Source organism: Meleagris gallopavo, chromosome 10 (assembly GCF_905368555.1).
Source record: "Meleagris gallopavo chromosome 10, MGAL_WU_HG_1.1, whole genome shotgun sequence".
In the NCBI taxonomy this organism is placed as follows: domain Eukaryota; kingdom Metazoa; phylum Chordata; class Aves; order Galliformes; family Phasianidae; genus Meleagris; species Meleagris gallopavo.
The window spans coordinates 23,388,636-23,411,455 of NC_139413.1; the positions used below are offsets into that span (position 1 = coordinate 23,388,636).

At 48.6% G+C, this 22,820-nt stretch overlaps 3 protein-coding genes across 3 annotated transcripts in view; 1 reads left to right on the top strand and 2 right to left on the bottom strand.

Annotated features, from left to right (window-relative positions):
* Positions 1-12,102, bottom strand: part of FAF1 (Fas associated factor 1) — a 144,906-nt gene extending 132,804 nt beyond the window's left edge. Inside the window, exon 1 of the mRNA XM_085231272.1 lies at positions 11,304-12,102. Coding sequence (XP_085087398.1) covers positions 11,304-11,348 — 45 coding nt within the window. The 5' untranslated portion in view covers positions 11,349-12,102. The remainder of the gene's footprint in view (positions 1-11,303) is intronic.
* Positions 12,103-12,243: 141 nt separating this feature from the next.
* On the bottom strand, positions 12,244-15,681 carry LOC146543737 (uncharacterized). Its single transcript, XM_085231273.1, has one exon. The coding sequence runs from the start codon at positions 15,404-15,406 to the stop codon at positions 14,786-14,788; it is 621 nt and encodes a 206-aa protein (XP_085087399.1). The 5' UTR covers positions 15,407-15,681; the 3' UTR covers positions 12,244-14,785.
* Positions 15,682-20,981, top strand: CDKN2C (cyclin dependent kinase inhibitor 2C). Its single transcript, XM_085231274.1, has 2 exons — positions 15,682-15,813; positions 19,199-20,981. Exons 1-2 carry the CDS (start codon positions 15,685-15,687, stop codon positions 19,571-19,573), a joined length of 504 nt encoding a protein of 167 aa, XP_085087400.1. The 5' UTR covers positions 15,682-15,684; the 3' UTR covers positions 19,574-20,981.
* Positions 20,982-22,820: the final 1,839 nt, after the last annotated feature.

Consider the following 22,820-nt stretch of genomic DNA (forward strand, 5'->3'; position numbering starts at 1 on the left):
TGCATTGCATCATGTATGGCAACTACTGCATCATGCATTGCTGTCCCTCCTGTAAATATCAGTCAGGAAAAAAAAGCTGACAGTGTGCCCGACTAGCCTTCACGTGCACTCTGCAGTCAGCCATCTTCAGCTGAGCTTCTGCAGTAACCTGGGGCAGACACAAATACAGGTCCATACAGCAAAAAGGATTACATTGGAGCCCTAGCTCCAAGCACCTAGACAACCCAGCACCAGTCAACTCAGACAATGGATCAATAGGACAGACTCACATCAGTTGTCAACTACAGATTTTTTCCTCTCACTAACAACATATTCATCTGTCTCAGACTGAGACTAAGCTACTGTCATTCAGTCTAATGCCTACTCCTCAGATACTGAAACAACTGATGCAGACTTTCCTGTGCTGGATGAAAAGAGCTTTCAGGCATCAGCATTTTATTCAGCTATAGCTCAGCCCATCTTCTTAACCCAAAACTGCAATACCTGGGAAAATAACTCCATTAAGGCATCACAAGGTTCAACAAGTGATGTAACCTGGGAGAACTTAATCCTTTGAGACCTACGAAACACCAGGAAGGCAACCTAATTCATCCCCACCACTGCAGCTGCACAGATAGCACCCTAGGAAATTATTACTTTTAAAAGTATCCAACAATTAGGTTTTTTTTATTATTATTATTGGATCTAGCAATACAGCTGAAGCTCTTTCTATTTTATAAAGACATATGAGTTTCTAAAGAGAAATCAAAACCACTGGCAAAGAACAAATACTGCTAAAATCAATTCACTGTCCCTTCAGTAACTTACTCTTTAAAAGATAACAGACTAGGAGCAAGAAAAACTCTTTTCAGATGCAGGCCTCAGATCTGCTAGAAAGAATGGCAGAATTCTCAAGGGTGGCAGCTAAGAAAACCTCAGGACTGTTCTTAATAGCATCAGAAATAACAGCAACATCCTTCTTTTCTGTCTCCTCAAGTACTTAACCTTCCAATAAAACCAAAATTCAGCTTGCTGTTTTACTGACTCCTTCAATCACAACCAGACAGGTCACTGCACAGACACATTGCAGCGTCCTGTCGGGTTTTGGACATATCTGAAGACAGTCTACAGCCACCCTGGACAGCTTGCTCCAGTGCTTGATCACCATCAGTGGAAGGATTTTTTCCCTTATATTTAACTATAACTCTCCTTGATGCAACCTGTAACCCTTGCCTCTCATCCTTTCATCTGTCACTCTAAGATATTGGATGCTATGCTGTCTATTGCCTGCTGTAGGGATGGAAGAGCAGCTGGATCCCCCTTAGCTCCTTCTCTCCTTTTACTAAACAAGCTCCAGCTGCCTCTCCACCTAGGTGATTCTCTGGTCATGGCAGTGGACCCTCACAACTGGGATTTCTGGGTACCTGGGCATGTCCTATGCCAGAGCCCCATCAGCCCCCCAGACCACACAGACTGCAACACAGAATCACAGAACCACCAAGGTTGGAAAAGACCTCCATGATCACCCACTCCAACCATCTAGCTATCATCAATATATCCTTACTAAACCATGTCCCTCAGTACAACATCCAAACATTTCTTGAACACCACCACGGACAATGACTCAACCACCTCTCTGGGCAGACAGTTCCAGCACCTGACCACCCTTTCAGAGAATAAATTTTTCCTAATATCCAAACTGAACATCCCCTGGCACAACTGGAGGCCATTCCCTCTTATCCTATCACTAGTTACACAGGAGAACAAGACACAAGTCCCTGAGTGGTACTCCGTATCACTTCAACCCTGCAACAACCCAACCATACTGATGCAATGAGACTGTTCTTACTATGAGTCATCTGTGGTTATTAAATTAACTTTTACTTCTTTCTAGTTTAGAGAAACATTTTTAAAAACATCCAGGCATATCGACTGAGACATAAATTGAAAGGTCACCTACTGCAAGCATCTAAATGAAGAGATAAGAATACTTCTCTGTTTTTACATAACTCGGAAGACCATCTGGTAAAAATGAAGCAGATTCACCAGCTGTTCACAAAACAAGCTAATACAGTTACCAGCATCAGAAGTCTAGAAAAGGTCTGGGCGTATGCTACATGCTCGAGTTTTGCCCAATGCTTTCAATTCCTGCCCCAACTGTTCATACTACTTGAGCACCGCATTACACAAAGTGAGAAAACATTGTCCCCCTTCTACAGAGGGTAACAAAAGTGGTATTTCTGAAGGTCAAACAAGACTTGCTACCTATTAGTTAGCATGCAAACAAGAGTGAACTTTGCCCACGCTGAGATGACTGCAGACCTCCTGAATAAAGCAAGCAGGGTACAAAGTCTGAGCTGGTAGCATGAAGCTCCAACCACTTCTGAGCAGAACTAGCTAGCGTGGAATCACATTAACCATATTCAACTGGTTTCCAGCAGAATTTGTAGCAAATTCTGCTTCCAGAAAGCCATGGAGGCACAACACTAGGAAGTCCATCATCTGAGCCAAGACATGAACCCCAGTTTCACAAGCCCCATCTGACACTTGAGTATTTTAGCCACATCTTCTCTGCACTACATACAAAGAGCGGTACTCAAACTGAATTAAAAACCATGCCAAACCAAAAACAAGCAGCCATTGATGAGTACTCTGGACTACTAAACCCATCTGCCTTTTCTGAAGGCTGAAGATGTCCTTCTTTCACTACAGCTGCTATCCAACTACAAAATGTTTTAGTTCAGATTATCATAATTTTTCCTGTGCTTGCTTAATCTGCAAAAGCATCTCAGTGAAAGTAAAAACACCAACGTTTCCTGAATCACAGTTGCTCTCAGAGTGTACAAATACTGCTCTGAAAGTAATGCCTCTTGTTCTATTATGTTGGTCCACAGTGTCAGAAGTGGACACTGGTGGTATGGCAGTAAAGGTTGAACCTTCCCACCAACATCCCATTCAACGCTGATGTCGTGTGACAGATGGCAGCAGAGGGACAGCCTGACAGAATGGCATCCAACATGGAAGCGTATATGAAGCAAAGGTGTGTCACTGAATTCCTTCATATGGAAAAAGTGGCACCCACTAACATTCACTGATACTTGACAAGCATTCACAGAGACCAAACAGTGGCTGTGAGCACAGTCAGTGGTGCACTTCAGCAGAGACAACAGTGGGTCATCTCCATTGGTGCAGATTTTTATAAGAGCAGCATGCAGGCTCTTGTTCACTGATAGCGAAAATGTACAAGTAGGGGTGGCGACTACCTTGAAAAACAGCGTTCTGTAGATGAGAAGTTGCTCTACCAAATAGTTTTATTGTGCTCTTTGTATCTTTTGTAGTTTCCATGGAAATAAATAGGAGGTGTTACTTTCGGAATGCTCTGCATACATTATCATGTCAGAAAACAATACATATGGAAAACAAGGGTCAGAAAAACACTCCGGGTTCCTCGATAGTTACAAATATCTTTTTCCTCATTACTTCTAAAGCAATAGAATCCTAGAAGAAATTGAAGAAGGAATAAATTTTTCAGACAAACACACAAAGGAAGAGCACTAACTCCTATTTAATACATCCATATCTCTATACTCAACATTCCATAGTCATATATTTTGGTACAGAACAGGACAACAAGGAATGGACGTATTTGTCAAAATCTGGAAGTACTATCCAAAATAAAAGAGTACATGAACATGCAAATCCCAGTAAAATACATCCCATACCATAAAGTGGGCCAACTATGACTGTAAAAAAACATTTGACTAAAGACACAAATATTACATAAGCTTCTAAAAGCATCAGGACAAGGAAGGCTGCCAACAGGTCAGAAGGATCAAAGAAGATACCAAAGAAGTATTAATGGAAGGCAAGGACATAATGGAAAAGCTAAATGAATTGTGCGTGCTCATTTTCACTACAGAGGAACTTAAAGCTCATCCCATAAGAGTTCTCTGTAAAGAGAAGCTTTGTTATTCTGAAGTATCAATAGACATACCCAGAACAAACCACCAGGATAAGACAGTCTCCAAAATTTTAAGGGAACTTCAGCAAATGATTTTTTTTATTTTTTTTTTTTAATCATCTGTTCTTTAAACCAGACTTAAGTGTTCAATTTCCCTTCTTCCTACAGTATAGGCATCAAATTTTTGTGGACTTCATTGAAGGAAGACCAGAGAGGGTTAAGATTTCTGCAGTTTGGGCAACTTTGACTTCTGTATCATAAGAGATAGTAGAAGCTCCAGTGAAACATGCAGAATAGGATGAGTATATACACTAATATATATACAATATACTGAGTAAAAGTAAACCTACGTATCACAGAACTACTTAGAGATCTCCAAAGAACTCAAATGATGAAGAACTCAAAGCTGTATCAAACTGACACAATTTCCAAAATTCTCCTAAAAATCTTTATCATTACACTCTCAAAATGCTGACTTCCAGGAACAAGAAAACCCACTCAAATACTATTTCTTACTGCTCTTTCCTAAGGATTAGCCACCAGCCACTGCTTGCAGATGAGACATTCAGCAACCTGGGTTTTCAGTCTGAGCTGATACAGCACCTTTGGTATTTGCTCACACAAATAGCCTGACCTTTAAAAAAAAAATAATAGAGATGACTCAGATCCAGAACTCCTGTCTTTACAAATTGTTTCCTGCAATAGGTAGAATATGAAACCTATGTAAAATAGCTCTGAAAGACTAATCTGTTCTGCTCTGGTTTCAAATAGTCTTAAAACTCCAGTTTTATCAAAGTATCTTCTGAAAGCATAACTACTTCCACAGAACAAAGACCTGCTCAGCCAGTTAAATTCAGAGGATCACCACAGGACTGCTTTGATAGACCAAATAACATCTAACGCATACATTAGGACTTTGGTTTCCTCTTCAACTTGTTTTTAACAATTGCATATTATCTAGTAAATTCTAAAAAATTGGCTTAATTAGCAGGTATCAGTCAAGCCACCAAGCACATAATTTCCTTTCATCCAAATGACGAGGGACAACTCAAATGCTAGGTGTTTACCTAGGCTTCTTCTAGTTCTTACAGCAGTTAAAAGGAAGGACTCATTTAATGGCTGCCCCACCAAAATACACTAAGCATGCAGTATGCTTTCATCCATCTCCTACCCCTAAGGCCACTTACAGCAAACAAAAGCAATTGCATTGCAAACCAAGAGGCCCAACTACCAGTTCCAATGCTGTTACTACTGACTGTGCAATGCACAAACATATCTACTCACTACAAAAATATAAATTCTACCCCCCCAAAAATGCTATGTAGTTTCTTTAATAAGCTATTAACTCCTGTTTGCAGTAGGAAAAGCAAGAAAACAAGGCATGCAGTGGTAAGTAAACTATGACAACTGCCTAAATAGAGAAGGGAACATCTCAGACCTTCTGCACTGAGATTCTTTTAAGATTGGAAGTTCCCAGAACTCCTCAGGAATTGCAGCAACTCATGTCTTCATCCTCTTCTTTTCTACACCTCCCTCCAGTCAAAAATATCAACTCAGTAAATTTGTTTACTGTAAATGATACTTGTGCACAGAGAAATGTAAGTTGCACATTTCACTTTTTATTTGCCAAACAAATGTCCTCTTTTCTTACAATGAAAACACATTCCTAGCTTCTACGAGTAGATACAATAACTTACAGATTATAGCTACTACTAGTTGTCTTAGTATTTGAAAAACATCTATCACCTCTCAGTCAGTTTCAGTGACCTACAAACACAAATATCGATATGAATGGGCCAACGGAAAAAGTGATGTGATTACTATGATGTGAAGACTCTTTCCAAGGTAACTGAATGAAAGGAACTGCATAAACTCTTTCTAAAAATGAATCGGTGCTCCAGCAGTAAATTATTTAGGTTCTTACAGCTAGGCTGTAATGTACAGATATCACAGTATCTTCTCTCCATAAATGTCAAACTGTATTTTTAATTAAGTATCTGTCCTTATGTAAGAGCATAGCAGACTTCTCCATGAAGAGTTATCAGTGAAAATATCCAAGTTATCATGTTATAAAATGAACATCATTCTTACATGAATTTCTCATTTTGCAACTCTGCAATCCACTTCATCTCCTGTTTAAAGGCCAGAAAGGAGATGAGGAAGTCAAACCAGCTTTGTCCTGGTGCATATGAGCTCCTGTGTCACAAGTGAATCTAGGAGTATCTAAAGAAATTCAACTGTTGATTCTTCAAAAATACATAAAAAACAAATAAATATGAGTAACAGCCTTGGCAGCAGCCAATGACAAACAAAGTAACCAAACTAAAATACACTAAGCATGCAGTATACTTCCATCACATCTCGACCCCTAAGGCCACTTACAGCAAACAAAACCAAATGCATTGCAAACCATGAGGTCCAACTACCAGTTCCAATGCTGCTACTGAGTGTGTAATGCACAAAATTAAAAGACATGACAAAACCACTGTTACCTGAAGATACTCAACAGGAGGGAAAGAGGAAACAAACCTGTCTCTCCCAAACCTTTATTTCTAACCTTCACAGGACTGCATTTCCTTCCAGCTATGGGGAGCTGCAGAGCTCAGTTCAGCTCTGGGAGTGCCTGCTGCTAACGCTCTGCAGTGGTCACACAAAGGAATGAATCCTGTTGGCTTCGGTGCAAGCAAGACTGTGAGTTTTTAAACTCAGATCTGAACACAAACAGACACTCAGGTGCCATGGTAGCACTCCTGATGAAAACGAAGGCCTCCATAGAACTTCAAGAATAAGTCTGAGAACACTTTCCAAAGATTTAACCTTTGACTGGACGTCTCTTCAGCATCTACCTTTCACAGAGGGCCGTGTTCTAAGTGAACTGCCAAACATGTCACAGAAATCCTTCACAGAAATCAACAACAGTCCTTTCTGCTCCAAAGTCTTCGTGACCAAACACCAACACCTTTTTGTTCAGAAATCAATTATATTAACATTAACTTTGCTATGGGCTCAAAACCCCCAAGTGGATAAACTCCTCTTACTAACAGCAGGACGCTCTTTCCAGCCCACAGCATAAGTCACAGCGCAGGACAAGAACCACGTGCACTAACTTGAAGCTGTTCTTGTATCTGCTTACCTTTTTCACCCATCAACTTTTCAGACTGGCATTAACTAAACAGTGACAAATGCTGACCTAAGGCAACACAACAATAGATGCAGAAGAAAGCAAAACTCCAGTAGCAAAGAAAAAGTAACACAAATTCTGCACATTGACTGTTAGAAAGTGAAAACTGTGTAACAGAGATAAGCCTAAACAGAGCTGAAGCAAATTGATGTTTCCTGCAGTCACAAAACAAAACAAAAAAAAAAAACAAAAACACAACAGTATCTTTGAAAGCATATCTTGTCAGATACTTAGCAGCACTCTGTTAACTTCCAAGTGAAGGCAACTCTGCAGTTTCTTTAGTTTTACCATTCCAGAATGAAAAGAGTAGCTTGAATTATGGTTAAACCTTCAAAATAAAGACTCCTAGGCTGAGGTACCAACGTAATGATCAATCCTATAACTTAAAACATGGATTATCTAGAATGCTTTCTCATCTATCTGGTAATTACATTCTACCTTCCCAACTCTTTGCTTCTCCCACAAATCTCTTTCTTGAGAAAAAAAACTAATGCAAAGGGGAAGCTCAGAAAAAAAATAAGTATATTTATATACGAGTATGTGAATCATACCAAAGCACCCCACTGTCCAGCAATTTTCTTTTTAAGTTAATTTTGAAAAGAAGAAAACACCACGTGACTGTTTCACAGAAGAAACAAACTATTAGATACCCTTTGTTTCAAGGAAAGTAAGGATTTTTGAGTCTTACTATTCCGCTCCAAAGTCTTCCCACCCAGATCAAATCTTGAACTAATTTACTTGGTCAATGAGAAGTGTGATTTCCATGAAAAATTTCCTATGGGAGTTTTATGTGCTGGATATTCTTGTAATAGATGGACAGCCAAGAGCTGGCAACTCCCACCATGCTTCAACCCTCTGACCCACTCTACACCTAGGAATTCCTGTGAGGATAACCACATTGTATGACAAAAGTGATCCTATGAGTGACATGATTTACACTGACAAAAACTTCAGCACCCATCCCAAGGTACCAGTGTACATAAGTGTCCATATCTGACCCTTCTGCCAATACCCAAAGACTGTTTTTCATTCCTAAACAGTTTAACTATGCTAATCTAATTAAGGTCAGCACAAATAACAGTGGTGATTGAGTTCACAACTGCAACTGAAGTTGCAATTTGTTTGTTCTTTACAGTGAAAAGTAAACGAATACACTGTGAGAGCACCTCTCTTCAAAGCCCTACCTCCTCAGATCATTAACATGACTCAAGTGACTATAATTGAGTGACTACCTGCGGATTGACCACCTGCCCCTGGTTAAACACAACGAATAGAAAAACGATAACAAAAATTGGTAGAAATTATATTTCTTTATTTGTAACAGAACCTGACCTATGTTGCTGCATCACTCTTACCAATTCACACACAGTTACCTTTTCAAAGAATTTGTTGGGTTTGGTTTTTTTTTCTCCTGTGGAATTTTTTCTATATGCCAATGACACTTTGTGGAGAAATTCTGAACTACATTTAGGAAAAGAGTTAAAACTTGTTTGTGGGTTTAACTCCCACAAACTTCATATCCTTCCACTGAAAACAGACTGATGGTGCACAAAACTAGGCTTCAATAGAAGCTTTCCTACGGGAGGATCTAAGGAGAAAAAGTCAGATGGGTTGCTTATATAACCCACCTACATATACACACTTAGTACTCTACAGGTAGCATGAAGTCACCTTATTAAAAAACAGCAGGAGGAAAGAAAACGAATAGAAATCACACAGAACAGCCTTCAGTTGCTTTGAGACATGTTAAGAAATATACCTGGTAGATAGCTTTATCTTGCAGTTAAGTCTTTTATAAAATTATCCAGTGTATGTACTTAGATATGAGTATACTATAATAACTTCAAGTATTTTTTCTCCTTGTTAAAAAGAGAAAAAAAAAACAATAACAAATGCAATATAAGATCCTACTCTAGTTTAAACTAATGGCAAAATCCCTAATGATTTTGAGAGATACAAAATAAGTCCATGATTGCTGCCAAAAGCATCAAACATTAGCATGATTATGACTTACCTAAAAATAAATGAATAAATAAATAAGGGGGGAGATGGAAAACTCTTTCAAGTTTTAGAAGTTCCAAGACCAATGCTCTATTGTTCTTAAAAGAAACTTGGGAAAGCTGAGTGTGAAGTGTTGATGAAGATTCCCTCCCAATTTTACTCAGCAAAAATTAGCTCAATAATAAAGAATGGCTTTTAAAATTCCCATCGTGTACACCATTCTGCAACAAAATATCCAACACAAACATAAAAGACAGCAAAACAACTCTGAGAAATACATTTATTAATTAAAAAAATCAGGTAAATAAAAGACAAAATCATGAAAGATTGCTTTGTACATAATGTTTTACTTTACATTTTAAAATCTAAATTAATGAGTTGTAAATCTCATTGTATACTTAAAATACTCAAAATCCTCCACCATTTTTGACAGCTAAAAGATATGAGGCCTAAAAATGATTAGCATTGTCCAACAACTGACAGTTCAGCCTCTCAGAATCAGATGGAAGTTTGAGAATTACTAAAAAAAAAAAAAGAAGTAACAAAAATAAAGATGACAGCAGAAATAAACAAGTATATAAAATGGAAGCTTCCTTATTCTGTTTTTTTAAATAAGCATTATTACACAGTAAAGTATTTCCCGGGTGCAAATTACATCACCTCCATTCTATACACCAACTCCCGCAGTTCCACCACTGCAAGTTTGTAACGATACTTATCTTTGCAGTAACAAACAGTGCAGTTGCTCTTATACTTTTCGTAGCTGGTTTCAAAACCCAAGCAGAAAACTACTGCAGAATTACAAAATAGCATTGCCACTAAGGATATGGAAAGTAGACAGAAAAAAAAGGCCTGTCTTATTAGATTTACCTGTGGCTAACTGAATCATTGTCTTACACGTGGAACATAAAGCTTTTTTAGCTAGTGATGTGGGGGACTCCATAAAGTCTGTCTCCATTGGTACTGATGCAGAATTGGAGCCCTAGTCTCCTTTTATGCGATGTATTGGTAGTGAAAAAGCTATGAAAACCCATCCTTAAAATTGAGACGTTGCTCCTTACATACACAAAAGTAACTCCAAGTGCAGCAAATCAAGTGATTATAAAAACATTCACTAAATGTCCAAATAAAAATGGGTGCAACATATCACATACAAGTGAAAATGTTTCTTTGTTATGAACTGGGAACTCTGCATGTTACATCAAGAAGAGATCAGATAACTTTTGCAAAAGAGGAATTATGTAATGTACAATATGGTCACACCACCTCTAATTCCAAGGAAACATTCTTGTTAAACGCACAGGGAGGGAAGGGAGGAGTTTTTCCCTCCCTTTAATGGAATATGTGAATTTTACAGCTGACAGCTGAGAGAGAGGCTCTTTTAAGGCATGGTACGTTCACCGAGCAGGTTTACAACTCAATCCAAGAGTACATCCAGTCAAAAATCAGGCACTGCAAGTGGACAAAGCTTAAAAAAAAAAGGTTAATTGAAAAGTAAATATTAAAGAGATATTCAAACACGATCTGATATCCCTACAAGCTGCTCTCACAGGCTCCCCACCATTACAACCAGCATAACCCACCTGTTTGTTTACTCATTCTTGGAAGTAGGAATAAGGCAAACAAGCGGCATGAGGAAGCAGCACACAGAAGAGATTGACCAGGCCCCGCAATAAATGCTGACCACCGCACTTCAGCGTAAGAGCTCGAAGTTAAACATCACCTCTTTTCGCTGGCAGGAAGGGAGGCAACAAGCTGCAAGCGCATATGCTTTCTACACAGACACGTTGTTGTACGGAGCGGGGAGGGGAGAGTCCTTCCGTCATTACAACACGCGGAGCCGGCGCCGCCGCGAGGAGGGCACAGCCGGGCCGGCACCTATCGCCGGGCACGGCCGGCCTCCGCCCGAACCGCCCCGCACCGCCTGCTCTCCGCGGGCCGGGGAAGCGAGGCGGAGGCTGAGAGCTTTCGGGACGCGACGCGGAGCTCCCCCAATTCAGGGGGACGTCGCGTCGGCGCGGCCCGAGAGCCCGGGGCACGTGTTGTGATGGGGAAATAAAGGAACGGAGGAGCGGCTGCGGCGGAGAGCGGCTCGCGATCCTCCCACAAAGCCCCGGAGGCACCAAAACGGGCGGACTGAGAAAGCGGAGCGAGCCCCCGGCCCCGCGGGCCGCCGTTTACCTGGAAGTCGGCCAGGATCATCTCTCTGTCCATGTTGGACGCCATGGCGGCCGGCGGCGGCCCCGGCTCCGCTCTGCCCCGCGCAGCGAGAGCTGTGCCGGCCGGAGCTACGGGCTCATGGAGACGGCGGGCCGGGCCCGGACGGAGCGGAAGAGAAGAAGGAGAAGAAAGAGGAGGAGGAAGGCCAGGAGGCGGCGGGGCGGGCGGGAGCCGGAGCCGAGCAGCACCGCCTGGCTCAGCGGCCGGCCCGGGGAAGAGGAGAAGGAGGAGGCAGCGCCGCTCCCTCCCCTCCCGCACGGCGCCTGTCGCACATTTTGCCTGTCATCGAGGTCGCAAAGAGGCGCTTTGCGGCCGCCACGTGACCGCCTCCTGTCAAGCGCTCGCGGAGCGGAGGAGGAGGGAGCGGGGGAGGCGGCGCCTTTCCGGCGCTGACCGCGCGTTCCCGCTGAAGGGGGGGAGCGCGCGTCGCGCTCGCGCCGCCTTCCCGCCCAGCCTTCCCGCCCGGCGCGCCTGAGAGAGCGCGAGGCCGCCCCGCCCCGCGCCTAGGCCCGGCCTGAGGGGCGCCCCGCCTCGCCGCGAGGCTCCTGGGGGGAGCCGTCTTCTCAGGGCCGCCCCTCGCCCCGAGGCCGGCTGAGGGCGGCCCTGCGGCCCGGGGAGCGGCCTAACGAAAAATGACGGCGGGCGTCCAACGGCGTCGCCGGCGGCCCGCGCTCGCCCCGGCGCCGTGAGAGGCGGCTGCGCGGCGTAGCGCGGCCGAATCCCGGTTTTCCCGTCTGCCCTCACAGCCCCGTGTCAAGCACGAACGCTGCGCTCAGCGATCGCTGCGCCCGGCGCGAGGTGCCCGCCATCCCTCGGGTCACAGGCGGGCCGAGCGCCCTGCTCGCGGTGACGGCCCGCGGAGCTCCGTCACGCCATCTCGGAACCGAGCTCTTTCCCCAGCTTTAGGAAAGAGAATTCTTTATTGTTTTTCTATTCGCGTCGGCGAGAGCCGCTGCCCGACGAGTTTTCAGATTCTGCTCGATGGCAAATAGCAGAGCGAAGCGCAGGGAAGGAGAGCGGCGCAGGTCCCGGCAGAATCCGTCTATGTGGGGGGAGAGCGAGGGATCCCGCGCAGCGGGACGGCAGGGCTGCGAGCCGCCCCGGGAGCGCCGCTGGGCACCTTCGGGACGCGTCCGGTGCCCCTCGGTGGCTGTAAAACTACGCAGAGTTTCGAGGTGGATGCAAGCCGTACTAAAACACCACTCGGGGTGGAAAGGCAGAGGGTCAGAAAAGCTGGCCCCGAGAAAAGAAAAGAAAAGAAAAGCTGGATGTTACATTTTACCTGCTTTAGTTTAAGCTGGCGAGGCTTCCCGAGAGGTTTCTTATTGCCCCGCTCACAGCCGTCCGACCAGCGCTGCCCTCGCGGCGCTGCCGTCGGTACCAGGAGTGGTGCGGTGCCCGTGGCAGCCCGAGTTGAGCTACCAACAAATCCACCCCCGCATTACTAGAGAGTAACTGTAACGAGGGCTGAAAGGCGAGGTTTGGAAACTGGACCGGAGCCAGTTAATTCCTGGCACCGATTTGCGTTCTAGGTGTGCTGTCAAGATAAGTTACGCCGTGTTCACGTCTATCACAGGATTATTTTAAATAATGATATCTTCGCTGGATCAAGACGGGAAGGATTTGATCCAGAATGTGAAGGAGAGGTGAGCGGCCCGACGTGCCCCGGCTGGGGAAGCTCAGGTGAGATTCACAGCGAAGCTTTCCGTTCTCGCAGCTCCGCACTCCGAGGTGCCCTCGGGTAGCGCCGCAGAACACGGCCAGCTCTGTCCCTGCAGCCCTCCGGAGGGGGTTTTGCTGCCCATCGGGGCAATTCCCTCTATTTGACAGTATCGTTACCGCCGCCGAAAGGAAATGATTGCGATGGGGACACTTCTTTCTGGGAAATTATTGGATGGATGCCTGTTTGCTGTGGCCGGGCAGTGTCACTCACAGAAGGCCTGCAGCATCTCCGCCCTACTTCACTTCATTATTTTTGCTATGTGATGTGATTAACAGAACACAGGGGCTTGCTTTCTAGCTGTAAAACAAAGCAAGTAGTGGGGGATTGCTGCAAGGCCCCGAGTCCTGTTCTGCAGTACAGCAAACAGCACCAAACCCGGGGATCTGGGGCACTGATTAGTCACGAAATTGGTCTTATTGAACCCACCTGACACTAAATTCGAAGTGCTGCATGTTATTTCATTTTCATGCAGAAAAACAACTGGATTTGAATATACGGGTATCTATATAGAGACATGTATCTCTAGAGTTATATCGGGGGCAAATTACAATTCATACTTCTGTTAACAATGCTGCCTGCACTGTTGCTTCTGACAGAGAACTGTCATAGTAAGGCCCTTAAATACGCTTTCTTTTCCCCTCATTTCGTGGCTGTGGGCATCCGATAGCTGAAGCACGGCGTTTTCCTGCTTCAAGCGTGCTCACCTCACTACCGTTCGCCCTTCTGCACTCACGAACGAGGGGCGGTTGGGGGATCTCAGCAGGAAAACCGCGCAGCCGGGCTCTAAGGGAGAGGCTCCCGCACCTCGGGGCCGACCGTGTCTCGTTTCGGAGGCTGGTCGCGCGTCCCGGCCCCTCGGCGCCGGCTGTCTCCGCCGGGGTGCTGTGGTGCGCTCGGCAGCTCCCCGGTGCCGATCGTCTCCGGGCCGCCTCCCGCGTGGGGCCGTTCCAGCCAACGTCTCCGCGGTGAGAAGAGGCGGGCAGGGTGCTGACGGACCCCGCCACGGGCAGCCGCGGCGTTGCTCCTTACCTCCCGCGGGGCTCTTTTGGGCGGAATTCAGCCTCCCGAGGCTTCCTGAAACGTAAAGCAACGAGAGCAGCGTAGGGCACGGAGCGCCGCTGTCAGAAGGGCGCTGCCGTCTCCATTCTGCGCCGCCGCCGCTCCGCGGCCCTTTTGCGGGAAGAGAGAATCCCTCGCGTCTTCTCGGCGCCCGTTCCCCCCCAAAATGGCACTTTCGAATCCATCACGAGCGGCGGAAAGTCGAAAAGCCGCCGCTGAGCGCCGCCTCCCGCAGCGCTGGGACGGCTTCTCCCCGGCCCCGGGTCGCTCCCCGGGCAGGTGCCCGCAGCCGAGGGGCACGGCGGCCATGGAGCTCAAACGGCCGATAAACGCCTTCTTTTTATTTTTCCCTTTCCCTTTTCCCTCCCCCTGTCCCGGCCGCGCGATGGCCGCGGGGAGCGGCGGGGCCGTAGGGGCGGGGCGGGCGCTGCAGGCCTTCCTGCCCGGCCGAGGCAACTCCGCCGCGCCTCCTTAAATCTCTGCCGTTAAAATGTGGGCGGGTGTTTCAACTCAAAAAGCGCTCAAATTTTTTTTCTTTTCAAAAAAAGCTGATGAGGTTAAAAAAAAAAAAAAAAAAAAAAAAAAAGGAGGGGGGGTGGAAGAGAGAGAGAGAGAAACCGGCTTCGTGTCCGTAGGAAACAGAAGTAGCGATTGTTTGCGCTTAAAAAAGGGAGAGCGCGGAGCCGCGGGAGGAGGCAGCGCTCTGCGGAGCGGCAAGTGCAGCGTTCTGCGGAGCGGACGGAGCGGCGCAGCGCAGCGCGGCTGTCATCTGCGGCGGCACCCAGGGCCGGGCGCTGCACCCGCGGCTCCTCCGTCCCCGGCCCGGACGGCACCAGCACCGGCACCGGCGGCGGCACCGAGAGCGGCGGGGCCTCGGCTCCCCGCGGATACGGCACGAGCCCGCCCCGCCGGGCCGCCGCCCGCCGTCCCGCCGCCCCGCTGGATGCCCCGCGGCCGCCGCCGCCCAGGGCGGCCCCCGCCGGCCCGGATCGCGGAGCCGCGGAGAGGCCGCGGGAGTGAGGCCGCCGCCGGCAGAGAGAGCGACGAGGGAGGCAGCAAGATCCGGGCGCGTCTCGCCCCGCGCCTTCTTCCCGGCCCGGAGCGGGGCATGAGGCGGGCGGACCCCCAAAGTGAAGACTTTGCCTCGGAGCTGCGGCTGCTGAGGCTCAGATGCCGACTGTGAGCAGGGTGGGTTGTCCTCTTCCAGGATCTCAGGTCTGAGTGAGTCTCCGGTGTACGTACGTGTATATATGTTACGTGTAACATATATCATATATCGCATAGCTCTTAATATATTTCCCCTCGCAACCGGCCAAAGGCTTTAATATGAGTTCCTCTCTATGTGGAAGCAAAGAAATCTTCTTTCAAGCGGAGCTGCAGTTTTGCTAAATAATCACGTGTGAGTTAGGGGCGGGCTCTTGGCAAGGAGTTTCTTTACGAGTATTTACTACAAGGTCTACTCCAGAAGATTAACCATCCCAATCCTTCTGTCAGTCTCCGATGCCATGCCTGGTTAAAAAAAAAATCTCATCTTTTTCTGATCGTCAGTCACCCTAAAGAATGGCCGAGCCTTCTGGGAACGAGCTGGCGTCCGCGGCTGCCAAGGGGGACCTAGTGCAACTCACTAATTTGTTGCAAAAGAATGTAAACGTCAATGCACAAAATGGATTTGGGAGGACTGCGCTGCAGGTTGGTATCCAGAGAGGGAGAAAATATTTCATCACTGCTACCTACGTGACCCGGGTTGCCAAAAAGACAACGCTTTGAGCAGGCTGGTGGAGAAATGCGAGGGTTTTTTCAACGAGTTGGATGCCATTTTTATAACTTTAGTGGCTCCAGCTCCCTAAAATGACGTACTTGAAATAAAAGTGCTCAGAAGCAGTGGTTCAGCCGGGGGTCACCCTCGGTGGCGGACGGGCTGAGAGTTGGGTGCGATTTGGGAACTCGGAGGGGAGGAGGCAGAGAATGAAATAGAGGAGGCGAAAAGAAATCACCGTAGGTGAGCAGGGCTCAGGGCAGGTCTGTAAACACCGATGTGCTATGGTTTGGAGCTGCACTTCTCGGTTCTCTCCCCCCACCCCCCCAACTTTCCCTCTTAAAATGTGCCTTGTCCGGGTGCTGGGCTCTGCCGCGATGGTACTTTTCCTTTATGCGCTGTTTGTGCCGAATGACCTTTCTCGTTCGGAGGCTGCACAGCATCGAGCACCTTCGATGCGCGCTCAGAGCCGCGGAGCGGCACCCTGAGTCCCGCCACCGGCGCTCCATTCATCATTAGGGCTGAAAATTGCCCTTTCTCGGCTCGGTGGCGGGGCGGGGGTTCGGCTCTTTCATTTCTGACCGTCCGTGGGGTGCCGTGTCCTCGTTTTTCAGCGTGGAGCCGCACAGGCAGCATTTGGAGCTCATCCAACTGCGAACTGTTGCAGCTGACGAAAGATTTTGCTTTTTATAATATCAGATAATGATGGCGAGGAGGGTCGAATCCGTACGGGATAGCGAAAGGAACGGTTTATAGATGAGGAGAAAGTGTGTGGTTATTAGTGCCGAAGGTGAAACAGAGGGACGTGGAAGCAGAGCTCCGGGGCTTATTAATTTCACACGTTAGAAAAATCGTTTGTTAACTCTTCTCCCCCCTCCTCGAAACCACGAGAATCATTTCTGAAATGTACTTTGTAAAAAGCAGAGTGCTTGCGGATGAACTCGAGATATTTACAGCTTTTTTTTTTTTCTTTCTTTCTTTCTTTTTTTTCCCCCTGACTTGACATCGACATGTTGCATTTCGAAAATGAGCACCTCTCGCTGACAAGCGGGGGTGGCCCTGGGGGGGCACACGAGCGGGGCTCGAGGGCTGTACGATTTTTTGGAAGCTGTTCTCACCCAAATTGGGCGCCGGGTGACCGTGCGGGCACTCGGGGCAACTTTTAAGAGAGCGAAAGGCTGGAAATCGGACACTTAGAGCAAAAACTTTGTCAGGGAGAAAGAAACTTGCAGCTCGGGGCTTCATCCTCGGGACGAGGGCTGGAAAGTGATTTGCAGAGCGGCGATGTATTTGCTGAGAGCTGCCCGTGCCCTCCGTGGGGCCGCTTCGCACAGGGGCGCAGCAGTCACTCCCCGGCCCCGCTCCGCGCTGCGACCGTCGGTCCTCACGGAGCAGAGGGGCACAGCCGAGGCACAGCAGGACGGTCCGGCCGCTGCTTTCTGTATGTACCACCCGAGGTGGGCTGCGGGTGCGTGGCTGCCCTCAGAACAGCTCTGTCAATGTAGCCTCCCAAATTTAGACACTCTCTCAATAATCTCTCAGTAATTTCTCAATATTCTCTCAATAACCTCTCAATAAAAACTGAGAGGTTGCCTAAATATTAATATTTGTGGATATATATGTATGCCCCTGAATTTCTGTTTAATTCATCAGCTGCTCGGCTTCTCTTCCTCTCTGCTTTTTGTTTCAGACGAGGTGCTCTCTGCAGGCCTCACTGCCAGTCCTGCCCCGATCCTCCCTGCCACAGCTACGGGCTGTTGCCTCTCCTCAGGGGAGCCGGGCAGAACGGAGCTGTGCATCCCCCCTCCCCGGTTCCATCCCCCCTGTTAGCATTTTCTCCCCCCCACGTGTGGCAATGCAGCCTCACTCCTCGAGCCTGCCTTCCTCGAGCATATTAACTCCCACTTCAACCGAATACACTTTTTAAATCCACAAAAAATACACTCCGAGCCCTCCAAAAATACTCCCTAAGACATCCCAATAATTTTCCCAACACAAAGGAGGGCTCGCACTGCTCCTATTTTCCCTCCCACTCCTGCTCAGAAGTGAAAGAGCAGCGTGCTCAGAGCTGTGCTTCCCCGAGCCTCTGCTCCCTGCACCCACTCTGCCCCGCTCCACATCGGGGAAGGAATTAGGTTTATTAATTAGATGAATCATTAGATGAACTTTAATATTTTTTGTATGACCTTAAAAAGCCAAATGCATATTTTTCACTAGGAGACTTTGGGGACAAATGCTTTGTGTAAATTCTGCTCAATTATTTCGCATCTAACGCACTGTAACATTAATTTATGCTGATAATTTTTTTTCGCAAGGTTTTCAAATCAGTTCTAAGGAAATTCAGGGGGAATTTTGCTCGGATTTGACACTCGCAGTGCGGCTGATGGCAAAAACAGAGCAGTGCTGCCCGAGGGGTGTGGGGTGTGGAGTCCGGACAGGCTCTGAGAAATCAAAACAAGAAAAAAAAGGGGAATTTGGTGGAAATCGGTGCAGGCTGTTACGTCCCGAATAAGAAAAAATTGCATTCTAATTTTTAATGATTTTGTGATGCAATCGGGAACATTTAAAGAGGCATTTTAATTTTTTTTTTTTCCTGAAAGGAACGATCAGAAAAATCCAACGATCGTTTCTGAAATAGAGATGTGTGTAACAGCAGGACGTGGCCGTGGTTTGCTTATAGTAAAATTATAGAATCCCAATATAATCATAGAATCCATAACCATAGAATAATTTGTTGGTTTTAGAAGAAAATGTGTGGGACTTTGCAACACTCCTTTTGACTTCTTCTCAGGTGACATTTTGAGCCTCCAACACCGAGGAGAACAATTTCTTGGAGCATTTATTTTTCTTAGCAGCCAGAACTATGGCACGGCACAAATATTTGCTTTATGATAATGCGCAGACAATGCAAACACCCGAGGGCTTATCGAAGCACATCGCGCATTTTTTATCGCTGAGGTGCAGTCTCTGTTCCTCGGAGACCCACGGCCGACGGTGAGCGGCACTGAGCGGTGGTGCGGCGGTGCCTCGGTGCGCGCAGAGCGGGCCGGGCTGCGCGTCCCTGCGCTGAGGAGCCGAAAAAACTTCTCGGGGAGAAGTCGCGCCCGCTGCAGGCGTTAATTTCTGAGACAAAGCCGTCACCACCGAGCCACCAAAACTCCCCTATTGCTGCCGAGGTCAGTGAGGAAAGCTTGGAATTAGACGGGCGCTTGTAGACGCGCGCGGGGCCGCTCCGCCCGCGTTGGGCTCGGAGCTGCGGGCCGTGGGCTGGGGCGGCGCGGAGCCCCGCGGGCGCTCACGTCTCACTCCGTCCCGCAGGTGATGAAGCTCGGCAATCCCGAGATCGCTCGCAGACTGCTGATGAGCGGCGCGAACCCCAACCTGAAGGACAGTACCGGCTTCGCCGTCATTCACGACGTAGCCAGAGCGGGTTTCCTGGACACTTTGCAGACCCTGCTGGAGTTCCACGCCGACGTGAACATCGAGGACGCGGAAGGCAACCTGCCGCTGCACCTGGCGGCTCAGGAGGGCCACGTGCGGGTGGTGGAGTTCCTGCTGCGGCGCACCCCGAGCCGCGTGGCGCACCAGAACCGCCGCGGCGACACGGCGCTGGACCTGGCCCGGCTGTACCGGCGCAGCGCCGTGGTGCGGCTGATGGAGGGCGGCCCTCCGCCCGCGGCTGACGCTGACTGAACCGGGCCCCCTTGGACATTGTGGCTCCCAGCCTCATTCTTTTATTATTTTCTTTTTTTTCCCCCTTCTTTTTAATAACGTTTGGTTCAACCCTACTTCTATTTTTTTTTTTTTGTTGTTGTTGTTGTTGTTATATTTTTTGAATAGTCGATAGCATGAATTCAAGAAGTTGTAGAGTTGGGGTTTTAGCTGAGGAACATGATTTCAATGCACGGTGGCGGCGCGTTGCTACCGCTGCCTCTCACGGCACTCCTTACCCCGCCGTGCCCACGCCGCCGCTCGCACCGGGCTTCCAGCACCAGGCTCTGCAGTGTATCCCCGCTCATTACTCAGCCATTAACCCAAACGCTGCGTATCCACCGCTTGATTAAGGAAAACAACCCGCGGGGATTCTTCCCCCTCTCCCGTCCCCTCCATCACCCCCCGGCTCAGCCAGATGCCTGTTGGGGTCGGGCGGGGACCGGGAGCGGCTCGGCCGGGGGTTACCGGGCCCGGGAGAGCCGCTTCGGGCAGCTGCTTCAGTTTGACACTAACAGGAGCTCGTAGGAGTAGGTTGCTCGCTTTCTACATGTAGATGACACTTTTCCACTTTGTGTATTTAAACTTTCACCGAGCTGCCTTTGAATTTAGTTACCAGAAACAACGTAAGTGGCTTTTTTTTTTTTTTTTTTTTTTTTTTTTTGCCAGAGGTTTCGAAGAGCTCAGTTGGGCACCCCGCGCCGAAAAGTACATTATTTTCCAGTTTCAAAATAGCAGATAACCATGGGCAGAGGTAGGAGCGTGAGGGGGCTGCAATACTACAGCTCCTTCGGTCCCTGCCTGAGCTGAGTGCCGTTTCCATGCTCGCTTTTGTTTTGTCTGGGGAAAAAAAAATAAAAAGGGATGATAGCTGGATCTTAAAGGTATTTGGATGCAATGGAATTTAGGAAGCAACACGTTAGGTACCCGTGAGGTTGTCTTAATGCCTCCACCTGACGAGCAGTGTAATCCCTGAACTGTTTTCCTTCCAGAACAGCCGTTAGGTTCCTACGGCAGAACCCCCGGGGCCGCAGGGAGCAGCGGGAGGGGCGGCGGACGGGAACCTTAGCGTGCTCTGCGCTGCGGAGTCCGACTGTCGGTGGCACAGGATGGGAAGGGCTCACATCGGTGTGAAAGGAAAGACCGGCTACAAAATAGCACAAAAAAAAAAAAGGGGTGTACCTTGCTTTACATTTTCTTTCTTAAAAACAAACAAACAAACAAACAAAACAAAACAAAACAAAAAAAAACCGCGTATACACGGTCCCGCAAGATGAGTTACCATTGTTTTCCAGTATCAATAATTGTCTGGATCTGTCCATCCCGTCTCTGTACTCTCACAACGACTGTGTTCTGCGTTCTCTGATTAAAAAACCTCTGTGCACTGCAACGCCTCGCGCGGTTCTGTGGCACATTTGTTCCTGAAGGGCTGCGGACCCCCTCCCCACTCCCGCAGAGGATGGCAGCACCCCGGGGCCCCGCTCACCGCTTCTACTCTCCCCTACCTGCTCAGCCCAGGACCTCCCCAGCCCCAGCGGCTCCCCGTCCTCGCTCTGCCCGCCCCGCCCGCCCCGCTCTCCCGGTGCCCTCGGGTTGCTCCCCGAGCTCGGTGCGCGGCTCTCCCGATCCGCAAAGCCTATCTCTCGGCAGCGATATGGTACACTGACACCTCTTCCCCCACCCTTGGCACTGGGAAGGGAATGGATGTTGGAGACTCTCCGGGGAACCGGAGCAGAGGCTTCCCTATGTGCTGCGGTGCTCCTCAGTGGGGATCCTTCTGCCCTAAAGGGTTCTGAGCTTGGACGTGGTTCTGGAATTGGCTTTTACGACCCTCTCCTCGCGCTCTGACAGCAGCAGAAAGACCCATTTTATAAATCCTGTTGGTGACAACGTCAACAATAACATTCAGCAGAGGATGCAAACACACAGATGGAACGAAATATTTTTCTAAAAAAGCTTTTATTGAGACAGAGACCATCAGAAAAGGACGTCACCCGGGCAGGAGCAGCCCAGAGGCAGCGCAGCCAGGGCCGTGCACATCACAACCGGAGTGAGTGAGGTACGGAACGATGGGGAACAAAAAGCTGCCCCGGGCACGGAGCCCTCTCCCCTATTTCGGGATGCGGGGCTGAGCTGTTTCATTGACGTTTGCTTCTAAATTACAGAGAGAGGGAAAGCTGAAATACATCCGAAAAGGAGCAGATCCCGGAGGGATGTGGTGGGGAACGGCCCTTGGGTCCGGGGGGAACGGGGGCTGTGGGTGAGCCCCAGCACAGCAAATGGGGGCAACGGAGGGGCGGCGTTCCCTAAGGCTTTGTGCGCATTTCTGTGCGGTGAGAGGAGGGATGGGTGAGTCGTTCCGTGCTGGGGTGAGGAATTATCTTCGCAGGAAACGCCGTTGCGGTGTTCTTGTGAAGAAAGGGTTAAAACTCCAGAAAAGCGCCACTTTGGAGCCTCTAAAAGAAAGAGGGGTCCTCTACCATCCGTGCACCCCACGGTCCGATTGGGCCGTGGAGCGGTCCCACGGTATTATCCACTTCCCAGCGGAGTGTGATTGCCATGGAGAGCAAAAAAAAAAAAAAAAAAAAAAAAAGCAAAGAGAGGAAAACTGCATTTATTCTGAGGGACGGCGGCACTGTGCGAGGCGGGGGTGGAGGGAAAGAAAACAGAAAAAAAAATAGAAAAAAAGAAAAAAAATAAAGAAAAAAATAAAAAAGAAAGCAGGGAAGCCAGCGGGCAGCCGCGGGCAGCGCGATGGTTCCGGGCCGCTGTGGGCAGCGCAGCCGAAATCCCCGCGCAGCGCCGGGAGCCGCCGCCCGCTCTCAAAATGTCGGTGGCGGCGGAGCGCTGCGGCGTCCCCCGGGGAGCGCGGCGGAGCGGGGCCGCCCCAGAGGCCGCCGGGCTGGGGAGGGGGGGGTAGCGCCCGTCTCCGAAACCGTTAGCTCGTCTCTACGGTTCCTTTCCCCTTTCTCTTCCTGTCCAAATATTTTTAAATTTACGCGCCTTAACTAACAGTCTGATTTTATTTCGCGAGTTTCCTCCGCGGGCTCCACCGCCGCTTCCCTCCGGCCCCCCGCCGCGAGGGGCCCGGCCCGGCCCGGCCGCACCGCTCAGCAGCCTGACCGCGGGGTTACTTTTCCCTTTTCTTTCTCTTTTTTTTTTTTCCTTTTTTTTTCCCCATCCCTCTCCCGGAGCCGAAGAGCCGCAGTGCGGTGAGTACAGCGCGTCT

What these genes read in the sequence shown, in the direction of transcription:
- CDKN2C (XM_085231274.1), top strand. Translation starts at nt 15,685, where the DNA reads ATGGCCGAGCCTTCTGGGAACGAGCTGGCGTCCGCGGCTGCCAAGGGG. An exon ending in TTGGGAGGACTGCGCTGCAG is followed by an intron (nt 15,814 to 19,198) that starts GTTGGTATCCAG and finishes TCCGTCCCGCAG; the next exon opens with GTGATGAAGCTCGGCAATCC.
- LOC146543737 (XM_085231273.1), bottom strand. Translation starts at nt 15,406, where the DNA reads ATGCGATATATGATATATGTTACACGTAACATATATACACGTACGTAC.